Consider the following 20235-nt stretch of genomic DNA (forward strand, 5'->3'; position numbering starts at 1 on the left):
TAAATTAGGAGTATGCTAATAGTAAAGCAATTTTGTAAAAGTAACAGGGTATTTGCGATCATTACTTTTGGAGCTACAGGAATTTACAGGGTCAGATTTGCGGCGACGATAATTAGACAAAGTATCTGGAGATACGATACCTTGACGAAGTATCGCAAGTTGGAAGGCAGCACGAGGATGTGCGGCGTGGCGGGCAGCTGCGCGTGCGCCGCCCACAGCGCCGCGTCCACCGGCGCCGCAGCGGGCCACAGCGGGTAGTAGCATTGCTGCGCCAGGATGTGACCAGCTAGACGCGCCAGCTTATCACCGCCCATGCCACTGGAAATTGTAACTTCACTGTTTGGTATGGGGACAGTAAAATTAATATCCATACCTGATATTAATAAATGCTAAAGTGAGTCTGTCTGTCTGTCCGTTACCTTTTCACGGCTAGACCTTTGTGCTTCGGCTCGGCTTTTCGAACTATGATGAATGAAGTAAACTTACAGCGAAATGTCCTCTTGACTTATGTACATGAGGACATCAGTGCTAGTGATGAGACGATTGCGTTTGGAAGTCCATGCAAGAGGTACTATGCAGCAGGTCACGTCCATTGGCTGTTAATAATGATGATGATCATTATCATCACCATCATCGACCATCAATGGACGTCCACTGCAGGACATAGGCCTTTTGTAGGGACTTGCAAACATCACGATACTGAGCCACCTGCATCCTGCGAATCCCTGCGACTCGCTTTGTCGTCAGCACCTTGGGACCCCAACATCAATCGGCTCTTCGAGCTATGATGAATGATTAAACTTACAGCGAAATCTCCTCTTGGCTTATGTGCATGAGGACGTCAGTGCTAGTGATGCCCACGAGCACGCCGTCGACGTTCAGAGTGCAGGGGTCCGGTACGAAGTGTATGTTGGGGTGTCTCTTGCGGCTGCTGTATGCGGGTGTGGGGTAGATGTTCACGTGGAACGCGTCCTTTTGACTCGACACTATGTATATTTTGGTGAAGGGGCTGAAAAATAATACAAGATCTTACAATATTTATGAAGAAATTTCATCTGTTCATCGTAAAGATAAGCTACATCTAAATACATAAATCTCAAAGGTGACTGACTGACATAGTGATCTATCAACGCACAGTCCAAATCACTGGACGGATCGGGCTGAAATTTGGCATGCAGGTAGATGTTATGACGTAGGCATCCGCTAAGAAAGGATTTTGACCAATTCCAACCCTCAAAGGAAAAAAATAGGGGATGAAAATTAGTATGGAACTTTGTCAATTTTGTGGCGATATGGCTATAATTTGGAATGAAAATAGATTTTACTCTGGATTAAAACATTACTTTTCATCCCGGAAAAATCCATGATTCCCACGGGATTGGTGAAAAAATAATTACACGCGGACGAAGTCACGGGCGCCCGCTAGTGCTCTATATACATACACTACACAAAATATACGTGTACATATTATATACATAAACACCTAATACCTTGTCTTGGATATTTAATTAGAACCTGACTTTCAATTATACTCAATTTTAGGGATACATATAAATCAAGTGAGAGTTCTGAGTTGATAGTCCAACAGTTCAAAAAAAATATACGGTCGAATTGAGAAACCTCCTCCTTTCGTCGGTTAAAAAAATCAACAAATACAAGGGAGTGGCTAATTAGTCACATGTGAATTTATATTTTTCAATCCTAATGTTTGGCATTTTTATTGTGGTGGAAATAATTTAATTACATTACCCTCTGTTTCAAGACCTACCTTTCCTTACCACCTAGAATGTTGGTATTTTCAAGAGTGAAGCCAACATTCTTCAACAACATCAACAAAGATCTTTTAGGCAAACGCACTTCACCATAAACTGTATCATCGCTTACCACCAGGCGTGATTGCAGCAAAGCGTAAAAAAAATACGCTATATTTGACTAAAAATTTTTTTTATAAAAACTGTTTTTTTTTTATGTACGAGAGGGTAAAATCTTAATTACCGTCACCCAAAAAGCATTTTAGTAATATTAGCCATGTTATTGTTGACCAATAGCGACCAAATCGAAAATATTAAACTCTTTCGTTGCGATGCCGCCGCTATTGGTCGACAATGTGTTTTGTTGTCTTCACGATACATTTCGTCTAGTGTTAGGCTTACTGAAGTATTATAAGTGTCCCTTACCTCGCCGTAGCAATCTCTCCTATATTATCCAAGAGTTTGTCAAAGAACGCCTTGTACGTCTCGGCCATGGAGTGGTCCTTCACCTTAGCGTGGTCGCAGTCCAGCAAGGGGCCCGTCATGAGCAGCAGCTGCGGCTTGTGCGCGCTCACGTACGAGATCAGGTCTTTGAGGGGCTCGTACGCCATGTTGGTGGATGTGGTGTAGGGGCCCGCTGATATCACCATTGAGATTGTACCTTCAATCAACAATAAAACCTCATGCTTTTCTGACGGCCTCCGTGGCGCATTGGTATGCGCAATGGTTTAACAAGACGGGGGTCCTGGGTTCGATCCCCGGCTGGGCCGGTTGAGGTTTTTTTAATTGGTCCAGGTCTTGCTGGTGGAAGGTTTCGGCTTAGCGTTGCGGTACGATGCAGTGTGGATTTTCATCATCCTCTTAACAATACCTAAGCCCGCTTCCATCTTGGATTGCAAGATGGAAGCGGCTTCATGGGCTAACTTGTAGAGAATATAAAAATGTAGGTATCATAGTATAACAGTGCCTCGCTCGTGCTATAGTAGGTACCATGTTCCCATTAATAGATATTAGAAACCTAAGACCAGTATCCATAAGTGTTAATAGAAATGTATGGGTCTAAAATTCCATTTTTATATGACTTTTTTCCGATCCTGACAGTGTCGTAGGCTCCTTAATGGGAACTCAGCGGCGTCATCAGGGACATTGGGCGAGCGCAGAAACATCGCCTGGTGGTGCCCGAAGGTAAAAGTAAAATAGATGGGCGAAACGACTCTGTAAGGGCATCTCCTCTGAGATTTGGACCTCGGCTTAGAGGGCCATTCGGTAAGTTTGTTTAGGCCTGAGAGTAAAGGGATCCCTTAAACCTACACCCAAGGTCACAAGTCCTGGGACCTGCTCGAGATGTTTCCTCTACCACTAAATGATAGCACAATCACTGTCGCTACTACCCGTCACGTCATATGTATCAGTTTTCCAAAAGTAGAAGTAGAGAGACCTCATCTCTGAGACTTGAATCTCGGCTTAAAAGGCCGCTCGGGAAGGGTGTTTTGGTTGTTGTTTTGAATCTCAAAGCATCCCCCCTTAAACCTACACTCAAGGTCACAAGTCCTGGGACCTGCTCGAGGTGTTTCCTCTACCACTAAATGATGGTCGCTGCTATCCGTGACGTCATATGTATCAGTTTTATATGATGATGCTCTAACCTTTGAGCGTGTTCATCAAGTCAGCGTTGGGCGCGGGCGCGGGGCGCGCGGCGTCGGTGACCACTCGCCGCGCGATGAACTTGTCGCCGCGCGGGTTCACGCCCTTCAGCACTACCACTTGCCCGGGGAACAGCGAGTATTGTGCCACACTAAAGAATTTATAATTCAACAATATTTCAATATAATAAACACTTTTTGTCATCACTTTTTTACGTATAAAATTTGAAAAGAACTTATTAGATATTCCAAATATCTTGATTAAATTTTCAACTGTCTTTACTATAGAATATAGGCCAGGTCTCAGTTTTTATAAAAGCGAATTTGGTGCTAAGTCTCGCTACACTGATTTAATGTGGTTTGGTGATCTATAACAATCACTGCTAACTGATAAAACCAAAGCCAACAACTTGTCTTTCATCTTGTAAGGATTAAGAGTTGGGCAAAATATTATAACAAGGTAAGCATTAGCATTTAATCTCATTGCGTGATAACAGCCCATGAAGGTACAAACAAACTTTCGTTTATATTAGTATCAACGATAGTTTGTATTATGGACGTTTGTTTGGATGTCTGTTACTCTTCAACGCCGTAACTATTGATACGATTTGGCTGAAATTTGGAATGGAAATAGATTTTACTCTGGATTAACACATAATTTACTTTTCATCCCGGAAAAATCCATAGTTCCCAAGGGATTTGTGAAAAACTGAATTCCACGCAGATGAAGTCACGGGTGTCCGCTAGTTGGAAATAAAGTTTCCAGGGTTTAATCTATCTCTATGCCTCAGAGAAATCCTATTAACAAACTTTAGCCTTTATGAGTGATAGCCTATTTTAGGGGTTCAATAAAGGGCCAGGTTTCCTTAGCTATGACCTGAATTTGAGCCCAGATGTAAAGCCACAGGTTAACCAGTAGATCCACAATGCAGTTTGTATTCAGTACAGAGACATTAATTAGTTTAATGTATTCAGTACAGATAGGTAGGTACATGAATATGTTTAAAATACTGTTCCTCACTTGTCTAAGTCGACAGGAACAACTAAGCTGAGCGACTCGTCCCATGTTCCCTGCAGAACGACACTTTTGGAGTTGAGCCTTGCGTCTGCGTCGCACTCTATGCGACCCGCTACATATACTTCTGTCTGCAAAAAATACAAATTATGTAATAATTACAAAAAAAACAAATTATCGCTGATCAAGTAATCAGGAATAAGGCTGCCTGTCCACCGGAACGGAGCGAGGCTGCAGAGCGAAGTGACTTTCGAAAGAAACTTGCCCGCTTTGCTTCCCTGCATGTGATTTCCCGCTCCGTTTCCCGGTTTTATGAATTTTTAACTAGCTCGCAAGTCCCTGACCCCATAAGAGGAGCGGAGATTTTGTGCAATCCTATTGGTTAATATTTGCCTCGCTTCGCTTCGGTGGACTGGCAACTAACTGGCAGCCTTGACGCTTATTCCTTGGAAAATGGGGAGAGCCCTAATGTGGGACAAACATTGGCTCCGTGACATATCAGGGACAGGGACAAAACCGGGAGCCGCAGCAGAAAAAACTTAAGCCCGTAAGTGGTTCTCTGACTGAAAAGACATTTTTGTTCTTTTTGCCGTGTAGACCCTTGGGCTATGGAGTCGCAGTGCCCTGACTGATGACAGAAGGGCTGGCTCATTTTTTGCGCAAAGGATCAGCCTGGCTGTCCAGCGCGGAAATGCAGCCAGTATTCTTGCGTGGCCATGATTTATATAGTTATTAAGATAAGTTAACTAAGTTTCCAATTATATACATTTGTATTCAGATTGGGAACACCACTGTGCTTAGAGCACAAAAGTCCATGTGGAAGGGATAAGTTTTGTAATTCACAGGCTGTGAATTACAAAATTCAGTAATGTCAAAGGAGTGCTGGCAAGCTATTTTAGCATTGTTATTAGACCAGGCGCTGTGAGAGTTGAGTGTGCATAATATGGAGACTGCATTCTGTTCACAGTTTTAAACTCAGAAAAGCATGCAGATTATGATTCTGGGCTGTACTAACGCTGTGGGAAATATTATTTGGCGTCTTCTTTTGATACCTACATGTTAACTTGACACACTTAATAATTATGTCATTTATCATCATTATCAACCCATATCTGAGTCTCCTCTCAGAATGAGAGGGGTTAGGCCAATAGTCCACCACGCGGCCAATGCGGATTGGCATACTTCACACACGCAGAGAATGAAGTAAATTCTCAGGTATGCAGGTTTCCTCACGATGTCTTTCCTTCACTGTTTGATACACGTGATATTTAATTTCTTATTAAAATATTGACCGTAACTGGAAGCTTTTATATTGAGAGTAGCATTTCCGTTTCCGTCGATTTCATACCAGTTTTCGTACTTTTATTGACGTCACGTCTGGCTATGTGGCGCCACCTGGCGGTGTCGGGCTCGGGAAGTTTCGTAAATCGCTGAGCGCGACTTTAGCTCATTGGCGTTTTGTTTACCGTCGAAGCAACATCTTGCAATCAGTTGGTACCCGACATTGCAAGATAAAATGTAATAAGTGAAGTGAATTCGCTGTGAGTACTTTATATTTTATTACGTTGTTTCATACGTTAATGTAATTAACGTTAAATTATGTAAAATTTTAAATTTCATTTGAAAATAGTACGTGATCATTATTTTAACGGTTTTTCCGTTCGGATCACTACTTCATGTGTTTGAAAGTCTTGCTTTTTTGCAAATGTTTTCGTACTTGCATGTATATAATAATATTTTCTTTGTAGTAATTTTTCAACAATTAAAATAGTATTAAAAGTGGCGGGGCCCAGCGGGCTTCCTAAAAATGTGAACTCAGAAACCAAAGTGAACGTTCTAGCAATAGACTGTTGTCTAACATATATACTACAAAACGAACGCGTGGCCAGTGGCTTTCGTTTCAAAGGAGTACATAAATTACGAATGCTCGAAGACAAGTTAGACAAAGAGTTTTTGGAAGTTACTCAAACATATTGTTACTTCAATTCAAACCGGCATTGAAAAAAGGTTCACAAATCCCGCCAGAATTTAGCACAGGAATTTTGATTGGATGTAAATTACTGGCCTTATAAATCGCCACCCCACGCAGGGGCAAGGCGTAGACACTGTTAACGTCGCTGGACACATTTGCAGTCAAATATAGGTCTAATAGATTACCGCCCCTCGCGGGGGCAAGGTATACACAGTTTTTTAACGTTCCTGGACGTATTTGCAAAACCAACTTACTGAGTAAGGTATAGAAAGTTTAAATATTCCTAGACGTATTTGCACAGTCAAATACCGGACTAATAGATTACCGCCCCTCATTGGGACGAGGTTATAGAAAGTGTTAACATTCCTAGACGTATTTCCAGTCAAATACTAAGGATCGCCGCCCCTCGCAAGGGCAAGGCACGAATAGTGTTGAAATTTCATCACGTAGAACACACAACACGGAATATACATACAATGCGCAAACGCTCATGCACAGCCATGCTTGCATGATAATTACAACCCACCCTCGCGGGGTGTTTATCTCTTTATATAAATTATTCAAATACCGGTGTCCTTGATCGCCGTCGCAGGCGTATGCATGAAGAGTAATGTTCCATCGCGTGGAACATACAACACGGAATATATCTGTAATGCGCACACGTTCATGCACAGCCTTGCTTGCATGATCAATACAATCCACCCTCGCGGGGTGTTTATCAACGATGTATGGATACGAATATCTTATCTATCTATATAAATTATTCAAATACCCGTGTCGATGTCGTGTGTGTGATCGCCACCCCTCGCGAGGGGAATGCATGAAAAATGTTAAGATTCCATCGCTTGGAACGCTTGCGCAGCCTTGCTTGTATGATCATTATAATCCACTCTCGCGGGGTGTTTATTAGCAATGTACAAGAGATTAATGTCCTAAAGCCCTTGCAGGCTGACTCACTATCTTTTACGTTTGCTAGTTGACATATACAAAATTGAGTTTCTATGTAAAAATGTCATTTATTGCTTACTCGTGAATATCCCACAGTAGGTAAATGACATTTTTCCAATTGATATAGGTTGATAATAAAGACCAAAATAGTGAATAGGCCAACTAGATTTGTAACCAATGGGTGAATTAATTACTTTGTAACAATGGCGTAAAAATCTGATGAACGAAAGCGTCAGATTAAAACATCATGTACATTTTGGTATTGAGGTTAAAGGCAGGAAACTTATTTTTTCGAATACATCAAAGTTTTCTAAAGGTGTTACTGGATGTATACAGTTTATTATTTGCAAAATTTATAACCATACTCCAGGTTTCATAAAACTTAGAAACAAACGAAAAGGTAAAACATATTATGATACCCTCCGTCAAATGTAGAAAAACGCATAAGCGGTAACATAAAAATTTCTATTAAAACAAAGGATTCTAAATGAATCCTTTTTCAGGGGCTCGAGGCCCATCAAGGGTATTATGTATGCTTTAAAGTTTAATGCATCCAGAAAACCTAAAGTATTTTGAGATAGACTTCATTTCAAGCGGTCTTTTTAGCCACCTTTTTCACCACCTTTTTCAATGGGAGAAAATGGTGGCACCAGAAACGTACAGAGGTTAATCTGAGGTTATCTCCTACCGTTCTCTCGAATAACCTCGTGTTTTTCTTAATCTATATGGAACATCGTTCCACACTCCTGTTTTGGAAGAAATACCAACAATTGTCTACTTAATGAAATACAAAGGATCATAAAAGCACCATGCTCTGTTGTTAATACTGAAGCCGGACCAATATTTAACCTCATTTCCACTTGCTAAATACGCACAATACGCACTCGAATCCGGTCCGGGGCATGCACCTCCAACTTTTCAGTTGTGTGCATTTTAAGAAATTAAATATCACGTGTCTCAATCGGTGAAGGAAAACATCGTGAGGAAACCTGCATACCAGAGAATTATCTTAACTCTCTGCGTGTGTGAAGTCTGCCAATCCGCATTGGGCCAGCGTGGTGGACTACTGGCCTAACCCCTCTCATTCTGAGAGGAGACTCGAGCTCAGCAGTGAGCCGAATATGGGTTGATGCCGTAAATACGCACAGCATCAAAAACTCAGTTTGAAGAATAGACACAAGCCTACTTGCATGTGTATGTAATAAAATCCCAAAGGTGCTTCCTACGTTTTGTATACAGGGAATTGTTGGACATTACTTCCTTGTCATTTGAACTATACATGTCTCTTTCTCAAATACTTTCTCAATGCTATCAAATTCGCAGCATGTTTTGTAAGAGATATGTAGAATTAAGAATCGACAATTTTATCATTTACTAAGAAAATAATACGAAGCGTAGATGTAGACTATATCGAAAACTTGCCCGTTACCATTGAATGAATGAATGACCTTGTTTAATATAATCAGACTGCTAGCTACCTACTTCACTGACACCCTCAGCCAGTGTTTTTGTTAGTAGCAGATGCCTTTGACCACGCTTGGTCAGCGTTACTAAACATTCACCCTCTGAGGTATTCATGGTCACGAGAGGAATAGGTACTGCATTCCAATAAAAAGGAAATGTATGTCATACTACTCGTGTATGTCCCTAGAATCAAGCTCACCTCCTAAGCAACATTCAATTGGACAAAATGACTGCCGTTACATATTACGGAGGAAAAGAGAAATGAGTTTAAATATAGAATATAACAGTTAAAATTGCAAGATCTTTATGTCTAGTAACCTTAATTAGACTATCACTAAGTTCACAACAGTACACAATAGTATACGCGGCAGGAACAACAAGCATGCAAATCACTTGTTATACAACATCGCCATCTTCCATACTTGGCGCTTTCATTACTATAGCATAGAAAAAGTGATTGTGAAATAGGGTATGTCGGTGACTGATCTATTCTGATCTGACTCATTAAATAAGGTACACGTAGTCCATGATTACTTGTACGTATCCCGAGATGTAACTTACGCTCAAGTTGTTTTATACGATGTGTACAGTGTGTATAGGGAATTTCCCACTTGCTTTATGGTATCGCCACCACTTACACTGATTCTCAGAGAATCATCAGAATCGGTTGACAGGAATATATTTAATAGCCTTGATAAGAGTAAGTCTTATGTCATTTGGATCTCAGATTCCGAGTGCTAGCAGTACCGATAATTCTATAGAATGAAGACAAATTTATTATAATCACGACAACGGACTTAGCAGTTACAAAACTGTTAGAGGTAGTCTTCAAGAAATATGGAAAAACCTGAAATTATTTTTAATTTCCTGTCAAAACTTAAAAATCGGCTTGTGTAGTGTTAGTCGAAAAGTAAAAGTTTTAGTACATTATATGACCTAATGTCTAAGAACTGACTCAGTTTAAGTTTCTTGAATCTTCAAGTAACCTACTTAAGAGATCAATAACTTTGTAAAGCATATCCTTAAATTCATGCCAAATTGTTAAGAAAGCCTAAAAATTCCATGCCACCAGTTTGGAATGTCAGTAACTTCTTAATTATTTTTTCAATAGTTATATTTTTGTAGGTACACTCTGAAAGGCGTGTATATGACCTAACATTACTTATTATAGGGATAACATAGTATAAAATCTGATGATTTTATTTAATTTTGGCCGCAGTTTGGCTCAAAAACCGATAGAAGTATTTACTCTGGCTGGAAATTATTTGTAAATAAAATAATCACTATCATAATTTTCCTTTAGGAATTAATATTAATTTCTTTGTAATAATTTAAACCGCCTCGCATATGGTTATAGCAGAATGAGTAAAGACGTCACGTAAGAAATCTTCATAACGACTATATCGGTCAGCAGTGTTTTTCCTAAATAATTTAGTGTGAATATCAATTATATGATGAAATCCCTAAAATTAAAAGTATTGAACTCCAATCCAAAAAATGTATGGTATGTTTTTAGTTCATTGATTTATTTTTGAATGTGTTGAGAGAGAGTTGGAGTCGCGAGATGAACGAAAACACGTTAAGCACTGCTAACTGTTCTATTTATTAATATTTGTAAAATATAGTAAATGGCTGATGACATATTATGACACTTGAATGTCAAAGAGTTGACAGTTTGAATAAATAATATCCACAGACAATAGATACTTATTACTGGCTACCATTGTACCGTAGACATGTATTTTTGCTACATTCCAACAAAATGGAATATTGTATTATGCACAGACACAGTAAGTCAAACTTCGTTACTAGCTTGTTCTCTAAATAAAGCCTAATCGAATTAGAGATAATATTGTTATAAAAAATTTTATTTTAATAATCACATTGGCGAAATAATACCATAATGTGGCGTCACCAGGCGAAAACAAACAGGCTCTCAATATAAAAGCTTCCAGTTACGGTCAATATTTTAATAGCAGCGTTTTACCTGAAATAAAACGCATATTAAAATACTTACCTCACTGGAAGCTTTAAGTAATTCCTGCCTGGTGATATATTGAGCCAATGAGCTAAAGTCGCGCTCAGCGATTTACGAAACTTCCCGAGCCCGACACCGCCAGGTGGCGCCACATAGCCAGACGTGACGTCAATAAAAGTACGAAAACTGGTATGAAATCGACGGAAACGGAAATGCTACTCTCAATATAAAAGCTTCCAGTGAGGTAAGTATTTTAATATGCGTTTTATTTCAGGTAAAACGCTGCTAAAATGTTCACAACAGTAAAGTTGGAGGTGCATGCCCCGGACCGGATTCGAACCCACACCCTCCGGAATCGGAGGCAGAGGTCATATCCACTGGGCTATCACGGCTCTCGATAGTTATGTATTTTACCATGTTATTATTTATTCCTTACCTGAGTTTTGTGCCTGACTGAAGACGACTCTGTGATTCCATTTTTCTTCATGATGCACTGCGATATGTACCGGATGTGGTTGTCGAAGGTGCTCGCTTTCTCGTGAAGCAGCTCAAAACCAAACCTAAGTGAATATAATTTTTTTATTGAAAAAAAAAGACTAAACATTTCTGTTCCAGTCGCATCAGTGATTTAGATTCCAACACGTGTTCATCATCATTAACAACCCATATTCGGCTCACTGTTGAGCACGAGTCTCATCTCCTATGCTGGAAGAAGTTAGGCTAATATTCCACCACACTGGCTCAATGCGGATTAGGAGACTTCACACACTAAAAGAACGCCTATGCGCTGGACTATTGGTATATGGTCATACCCACTTCTAACAGTCTTTTAAGAATAATTAAAAGATATGGCAGATATTCTAAAATACTCACATTGCTTTGGTATACAATTCTCCATCATCGTTCCGCACTTGGGAAATATTCAAATCCGTTATATCGCTCGCCGAAGTGGCATTGGCCAGTGTCGCCAGCAGTTTCTCGTCGCCGTACGAATAGACTACTGAACCCTGATTTGTGCGGGAACTGTATTTGCCTGAATGGTCCCTAAAAGTTAACGGATTTTCAGATATTTTTACATGCTATGCGATACCACCCGCGTAAATAATCGTAGCGTAGTTTTATATAGCCTTCCTCAATTGGGCTATCTGAATAAAAGCGTGTTCTGAATACGCAAGGCTATTTGTGATCTTTTGGCTATTATTCATTATCTACTTACATAAGAACTGATGCGTAAAATTAACGTAACATAAAATTGAAAATTTTGAAAAACCCCCGAAGAACCCCGAACTTGATCGAGAGTGTAATAATCTTCGAAATTATTACACTCTCGATCAAGTCATCAATATTCTCTTTCAGTGCGCTTTCATTTGAGACCCCACTCGAGTATATTTGCAGACAATTGGTTATTCTTCCCCACAACTTTTTCATCAAACATGTCTAAGATCACTCGCCCGTAAGTCATCTTTCATACAAAAAAAAAACTAAATTGAAATTGCCTCATCCGTTCGGGAGCTATAGTGCCACAGACAGACAGACAGACAGACACGTCAAATTTATAACCTCTTTTGCGTCGGGGTTAATAATACTGGTTGTTGACCCCAGATATATCAGTGTTCATCAGGCGGTACACGAAGTTTTGGATTAAAAAAAAATAACATAAATATCACGGACTCGAGTGTGTTAATAGACATATGCAGGGTCTCAAGGTTTTTATAATCCTAAGATTAACAGATTTATCAGGATCATCATCTGGAAGACTGCATTCTTCAAGTTTATGTACACATTTTTTGGAGTTGGGTAATAAAGGATTTCGCTCACATCACACCCGTAGATTGTGCGTAGGATGTTGACTTTTTTCGTACGCCTCCAAAAGGGTATCAACATAATGTATAATTTGCAAAAAAGCAAAACATTGTCTATATATTGTTTTATTTGGTGTTGTGTCAATAATTTAAATAAAATGTTTTTTTTTAATATTAGATCCATTGGCTTGTGGCTACGTGGCATGTAACACAGGTCTTACGTGCCGAATAGTGTTCACGAACTTGACGGAACCGCTCCTTGTGTACCACATATGGAACACTAGACTGTTAACGTGTTGAACTGTGAAATTACACCCAATTTTCAATCTACCCTTGTAAGTGAGTACGATTTTTCGACTAAAGACTTCAGACAGTAATTTGTAGACTCTTTAGCTATGTACTTACACACTTGGCGAATATGTGGCCGGTCGCAGTTCAATCTGATTCGAGCTCTGTTCTGTGTGCTCAGTCTTCACCCTCTGAAATGTTAAGTTTTACAATCCTATAGACGAAGTACCACAGATTACTAATTACTTAATATACCGGGCTAAAGCAGGTATGCTTGGTCGGAGTGGACTCTGGTATTTACTCAGCCTAAAACTGATCTTTTGGTTCAATGGCAGCTCAGTAGTTCATATCCAATAAAATATTTGCTTGTAGGAGTATTTTAGATAGATAAGCAATTTTAACTTTTCCTAATCCGTACGAACTCCCTGTCGACAAAAAGTGTGTGTGTGTGTGCGTGTGTGTGAAATGTGAACTGTCATGATTATATTATCAAACGTATAAATTCAAATAAGACAAAAATAAGCATAGAAAAGGTGCTGCTTATACTGTATAATGTATATTTTACAATAATGCAATTAAAATAAATTAAGGGTAATAATAATACCCTAATAGAACAGACCAATCCACACAAAACAATTAAAACTAACAATTTGTAACTTCTCAGGAAAATTACCCACAAGGGAAGTACTTAACAAGTATCTATGATTTCCCCATGTATCTAGTCTATCCATTCACAGGTTCTCTGATAATGGTCTTTTGGATAATTATTAATTACCAGTAAATCAACTGATTTAATTTAATATTTACCCTGTCTAGTTTCAAAATCAATAACAGACAGACAGACATCTCTGAAAAAGCAGGAAATAGCCCTAATCTATAATACAACAGTATTTATAATTTAAGATGCATGTAAAGTGAAATATTTGCCATTGGCTATTTCACTTTATATTTAAGTAAAATATTACTTAATTTAATATTGTATTACATCTAGTAAACCAAATATTTATAAAATAATTATATAAAACATACAACTTTCATTTGTCTTGTTTTCCCTTTCTTCCAAGCTTATGGTGATTGAGTTGATGGCTGCAGACGAGTATGGATCTAGTCATGACGTCAAGAAATACATGAACCAGAAGCAAACTCGCCCACAAATATCATCAAGTCAATGTTCTTCAATGTTTCCTTTACTTCAGATTCTTCATCAAGTTTCAGATTCTTCATCAAGTTTTCGAGTAACGTTGATCATCGTCCAAGCAATCAATGAGTGTAGATCTAGTCACAGGTGAACACTGTGCTACTAGATTTAAACCCCTTGACTGCCGGGAGATATTTTCTATTCCAAGGTAGTCTTTTCTAGTTCTTAGCCTTATCTTCTTTATGTAGATAGATAGATACTTTATTTGTACACCACAAAGACTCTTGTACACACTCTTGACACTTGTACATACAAGTGAAATAAAAACATATTAATAAGAGATCAGCATACAAAAGGCGGCCTTATCGCTAAGTAGCGATTTCTTCCAGGCAACCTTCAGTTTAGGAAACTTGGCGTAAAATAAAAATAAAGTATTAGTAATACACATACAAAACATGTTTGTGAAACAGAACCCTGAATGCCCAAAAACTTGCTGAGCCCTACTTAGTGTGTACTGTTTACCAACAAATGAATAAAAAATGCAGGTATAAATGGCTAGTCATTTCACACTTAATTCTAATTATAATTAACATGTTCTTTAACTATTTAAAATAAATTTAATTAATAAACTTAGAACAATTAGATATAGTTAACATATTTTGAATAACATTTTATAAATAAACAATATACATATATGTGTTTTCTACCTTCACTTCTAATTTGATGTTGGTAAACACTACACGTAGACTAGGTCTGTAATATATCTGTATATATTTTTTTTTTATATCTGTATATAACTCTTAAATATTAACAACACAAACTATTACTAAAAATTTTGTCCCCTATGTGCAAAAGGGATGATGACAGTATTTTAAAGTATTATATTTAAAGTATGTATATTAGGAGTATGCTAATAATAAAGCAAATTTGTACAAGTAACAGGATATCTGCAAACATTACTTTTGGAGCTACAGGGATTTAAAGGGTCGTATTTGGTCCCCGAAGAACGCCCCGTACAAAATGGCACCAATTAATGATGTCGTTGATAATGATCATTAGATTTGTATGGGCGTCCAAACAAAATTACAAATATCTTCATTATTTGTGCATTTATTATTTATTTTGAAAACATCCAATCTTTACTTTTTACTTATAAATTAGAGAGACAAATATCTATGGATAATCCATGGATTCAACATGCGTGCGCCGGGTCCATTGTGGAGCAGAGAAAAACATGTTGACCTTATTTACCCAAAAGTCTAATAAAAATCAATATATTCAAACCTAGTCATCATCCCTATTAACCTTTGATGAAAGGTAAGGATTAAATTTTGTATTTAAATAACTTATCCCTACAGTGTGATATGTAAACTTCATGATGTTTTGGAACACTGAATGTTTCTAAGCTGCACAATACAAGATGTTAGGTATCAGCGGTAACAAAGGAGTGCAGCGGCTGGGCTGCATCACCGCACATGCTTGATTTTGGCGTGTTTTTTGTACTATCTGCAGCCTGTGAGCAGCGACATCTGAACCTTATTTCCAAGACTTCATATAGTTTGCATATGACTAAACCTACTTTATTTGTGTTGTTCAAATTCACTTTAAAATACTAACATTAATTAGTTCAAGTATGATTTTTTACAATCATGAGCCCAGAGAATGGTACAATGGTAAAACATCCCCACCAAGAAATTGCTGCCATACTTAGCGGCAACCATAACCACATTGGAGGGAAAATCTTGTAGTGATCACAACAGAAAATGTTTAAAGTGAACTGGGTATACTGGGTGAATATATGACAATGGATTATAATTTATTTTTGACCCTCATAGGCTCGCAATTTTTTAATGACAATTTTATTTTACACATCAGAACAACTTTTGCTTGGTTAGCTAGTTGCAAATATTATTTTGCAATGTAATCAATTAAAGTATATTCTAATAGCTACAAAACTAGTGATAAGATTACATAAAAAAAATTACATATATTGAGTATGTAACCTATTTATCAGGAATAATTTTTTTGTCCACCTACCTTTGGTGTGTCACTCATGTAATTTGAGAGAACTTCATTTTCTGGTCTGATTGTGAAGAGAGATTATTGCAATAATGATAAAGATTATATAAATCAAAAGATAACAAACATCAAAACAAATAACGTACAATACAAACTTTAAAAAGTTAGAAATTTATTTTGCCGGTTGGCAATTAAGCACTTTTAAATGTGTAAAAGTTGAATACAAGTACTAGACACGTGGGGTTTACTATGAAAAGGATACTGGATAGATGCGGGCGCGCCGTACACTGTCAAACTCGTGCCGGTTGTATCATTTGTGTTTCGAGTTGCCGACCGTTTGGAAAATTCCCTTTTCTCAAGCAGATTTATGTTTTCTAAAGTCGGTCCGGCGCCGTTAAGCGCTGTCAAACTGAATGCCATCCATTGTTCGATAAATGTTTCAGCATCTACATCGTATTCCGCGCACAAACTTACACCTTGAAAAACATGAATAACAGAACAACCTTGAAAACTAATTTTCTTACAACGAACTTTACTTCAACAACTAACTTTCAGAAGAAACTTTCAAGGCCAGGCAATGACTCAGAAACTTTGTTTATAATATATATTGAATACTTACATTTACTTAAAACTTCTTTAGGCACTTCTATGCCTAAAAATTGAAACTGCTCAGTCACCAATTCTTCGGTAGCCATTTTCTGATAAATTGAAAGAGCGGAGCGAATGAAGGAAGCACGAAGTAAAAGAGCGCCAATCAAAAAGTATGCGTCAGAAAGTTTTGAGTTGACCATAGACCAAAGAACCATAGACTCTAAGCGTATTTTTAATTTCATACACAGACTATAATAATTATTATTTGGTCTGAGACTTAGATAAATAGGAGTCAAAGGTCTGAGATGGGTCTATTGCTTAGATAAAGCCTCAGACGAATTCCATGAAGTCCTACACGTAAAACAAAAATATCCTTATTGTTACAGGAGTAAAATAAACTGATATTAAAAATTTGTGAGATTAATGTATCAGATATATTTTTGAATTTTACTTGATCGGCTAGACTTTTTTTGGTACTCTATAACGAGATTCCTTGAATGTTATAATCTTAATTAGGTACTTATCTAAAAACAGTTGCATTTTTTTATGTTTTGCACACGTTTTTTTTTTATTTAACCACTAGCTGACGCCTGCGACTTCATCCGCGTAAATCTTTCCACTCACCTTATCCTGCCCCTACCCTTCCTTACTTCCACCCTACACCTACCCTACCCTACTCGTACGCTACCTTACACCTACCCTACTTGTACCCTACCCTAACTCTACTCTATCCTACTCTACCCCTTCCCTACTTACCCCTACTCTGTAACATAGAATACCAACTCCATTGTTTAATTAAGTTATTTCTAAAATCCTGGCTGTTATAATAATTAATAATATTTCAAACATTTCTGACAAATCTCTTTTTTTCATGAAATATTTCTGACAATAGTCTTGTCATTTTAACAATAATATTGATTGTTCGTTGGCTATACATAGCTGTAAACTCGCTGGAATAATGATTATTTCGATGGTATGCATTTATAACATACTAGCTGACCCGGCAAACGCTGTTTTGCCATATAAATATTTTTTCTCCTCTTTGTGCGACATTCGCTTTTAGGGGAAATGTAGTGCACGCGCTGAAAATAATACAATAATAATAATTATACGATTTTTAATTAACAATAACAATTAGGGGTATAAAAAATAGATGTTGGCCTATTCTCATAGATACCGGATAAGCACAAAAACTTTCATCAAAATCGGTCAAGCCGTTTCGGAGGAGTATGGCAACGAAAACTGTGACACGAGAATTTTATATATTAGATTTTGTAGATAAATTTTAAAACTAAAGAATAAAGAATTCGCTTTAACATAGTAGGTTTATGTACCTGATAACTTACTTTTAATAGATTAACTTAACGGTCCCCAACCAAAAAAAAAATCAATATCTACCCCATTGTTTCCATTTAACATTCTTCCCGCGGGAACCATGTAGGTATTTTTTTGGAATAAAAAGTAGCCTACATATTGCTTCATAACCTTATCCTCATCTATCTTCCATTGAAAATCCCATTAAAATCGGCTCAACCATTGCGTAGATTAGCCCGGACAGGACATACAGAATGACAGACAGACAAGAATATAAAAAAGCTTGTATCATGTAGGTACTCGTAAATCGTTATTTACTGAGCCGTGATAGCCCAGTGGATATGACCTCTGCCTCTGATTCCGGAAGGTGCGGGTTCGAATCCGGTCCAAGGCACGCACCTCCAACTCTCCAGTTGTGTGCATTTTATGTAAATATCACGTGTCTCAAACGTATTATAGTGTATTAAACGTATCACTATCGGACGCCCGCGACTTCGTCCGCGTGAAACCGTACTACTACCCTACCATATAGGGGATGGTTAGGGACTCAACCCTACCACTACGCTACGGCGACGGAAGCTTAACAAATGGAATAACTTCTCCAGTTTTCCCAACATTTCCCTTTACTGCTCTGCTCCTATTGATTGTAGCGAGATGAAAAGTTTCGTTAAAATCCGTCGAGTAGTTTTTGTTTCTGTATTGAACATACCGAAGCTTGAAAAATGGCATCAGTATCGATCACTAATCACCCCCTGATAGTTATTTTGGAAATATATTTCATGTACAGAATTGACCTCTCTACAGATTTATTATAAGTATAGATAACATTTAATTTTCTTCATTAACTCAAGTATTTTCAGCGACAATTCTTGCGAGGTATATGCACAACGAGAGTTAATCGAATTAATTCGCTTAACAAATTAAAGAAACTACAGGCAGACTTTCAAGTAAGTGTCTAAAGATATAGATATCAATCATATTATAATGTAAAATGTATACTAATATTAAAAAGGTAAAGTTTGTGTGTTTGTTGGGGGTAATCAACGTATACTAGTATTATACAGGTAAAGTTTGTGTTTGTTGGTAGTGCAACTGCAATCATCACCCTAGCTAGCGCCTTCTAGTATATATATATAGCCCACGCGGTGAGTGGCGCTCGCATCCCCTGCACTATAAGTAAAGACGCCTCTGTCTGAATCGATTTTAAAAATACATAAATCAGTAAGCTACGTTAACATTGTGTGTGAGGCTATATTATAACAACACGCTACGACTAAAAGCAGTACTTATATTCACAATGAATGAAAAATTAGGCAATAACTCCTTTTGAGTTCCCATTGCGTGTTCGTTAATCGGTTAAATTATGCAAAAATGATACTTGTACGAGAGAATCGTTAACCTTTAAAATGAAGTGACAGAAACATGTTAGCCCAGTGGATATGACCTCTGCCTTCGATTCGGAGGGCGTAGGTTCGAATCCGGTCCGGGGCACACCTTCAACTTTTCAGTTATGTGTAAGAAATTAAATATCACGTGTCGCAAACGGTGAAGGAAAAACATCGTGAGGAAACTGCATACCTGAGAATTTTCTCAATTCTCAACGTGTGTGAAGTCTGTCAATCCGCATTGGGCCAGCGTGGTGGACTAAGGCCTAACCCCTCTTATTCTGAGAGGAGATTCGCGCTCAACAGTGAGCAGAATATGGGTTGTTAATGATGATAATGAAAATGAAATTGTATTATTTCAGGCTGAAGATGGGAAACCGATTTGGCTGAAAGGCGGCGCAAAGGATCGCATTCTTTCTTCGGCTACTTTTTTTTTGAGCTATTTAGGCATTCTAATGACTTTATTGACGATTTACGATAATGGCAAGCCGTCGTCATGGAAGAAAGGCGATCAAACATGTTAATAAATTATAACTAGTAGGCTTAACATGCGCGCCACGACATAATTGTCGACTAATAGGTCCGAACCGGAAATATCGGTCTCTCTTTCATTGCGAAGGGACGAAATAGATAGCTATATTTCCAGTTCGTTGACGACATAAATCATGGCGCGAATGTTAAGATAAAAGATCCTTATCTTCGAACGCCACTACTTATCACTTTTTTCATGAAAATTGACAACCATTTTTTTTAATTTTCCGCATTATTCAGAGCTATTTTTATGGTCAGGCTACAAAAATGAGGGAATTCTAAACAACTAAAAATAATGCTTTGTAATCTAAAAGAAAGCATTAATTTTAATATTTGCAATACTTGACTTTAATCCTATACATATTTTTGTATTGAAATAAAACTGAGAACTGAATA

General features: G+C 37.9%; 1 protein-coding gene and 1 long non-coding RNA gene across 4 annotated transcripts in view; one reads left to right on the plus strand and one right to left on the minus strand.

Moving 5' to 3' along the window:
* The window catches only part of LOC112047220 (DNA polymerase alpha subunit B), a 17038-nt gene extending 243 nt beyond the window's left edge, over positions 1-16795 (minus strand). Inside the window, exons 1-11 of one of the 2 annotated variants that reach the window (XM_024084249.2) lie at positions 16638-16795; positions 16281-16494; positions 16037-16082; positions 12979-13052; positions 11645-11815; positions 11208-11331; positions 4416-4540; positions 3398-3546; positions 2178-2412; positions 806-1009; positions 141-318 (exon numbers count right to left, since the gene is read on the minus strand). In XM_024084249.2, coding sequence (XP_023940017.2) covers positions 141-318; positions 806-1009; positions 2178-2412; positions 3398-3546; positions 4416-4540; positions 11208-11331; positions 11645-11815; positions 12979-13052; positions 16037-16082; positions 16281-16494; positions 16638-16713 — 1596 coding nt within the window. In that variant the 5' untranslated portion in view covers positions 16714-16795. The remainder of the gene's footprint in view (positions 1-140; positions 319-805; positions 1010-2177; positions 2413-3397; positions 3547-4415; positions 4541-11207; positions 11332-11644; positions 11816-12978; positions 13053-16036; positions 16083-16280; positions 16495-16637) is intronic. The other variant, XM_052888211.1, reaches the window with a different exon arrangement.
* A 652-nt stretch (positions 16796-17447) lies between these two features.
* LOC128199287 (uncharacterized) lies at positions 17448-20229 on the plus strand. 2 transcript variants are annotated; one of them, XR_008251937.1, is made up of 3 exons: positions 17448-17582; positions 18775-18870; positions 19671-20229. It is a non-coding gene; the product is annotated as an uncharacterized LOC128199287 (long non-coding RNA). The 2 variants fall into 2 exon arrangements; XR_008251938.1 differs by having other exon boundaries at positions 18784-18870.
* Positions 20230-20235: the final 6 nt, after the last annotated feature.

The sequence above is a fragment of the Bicyclus anynana genome, chromosome 21, assembly GCF_947172395.1.
Source record: "Bicyclus anynana chromosome 21, ilBicAnyn1.1, whole genome shotgun sequence".
NCBI classification, from domain to species: Eukaryota; Metazoa; Arthropoda; class Insecta; order Lepidoptera; family Nymphalidae; genus Bicyclus; species Bicyclus anynana.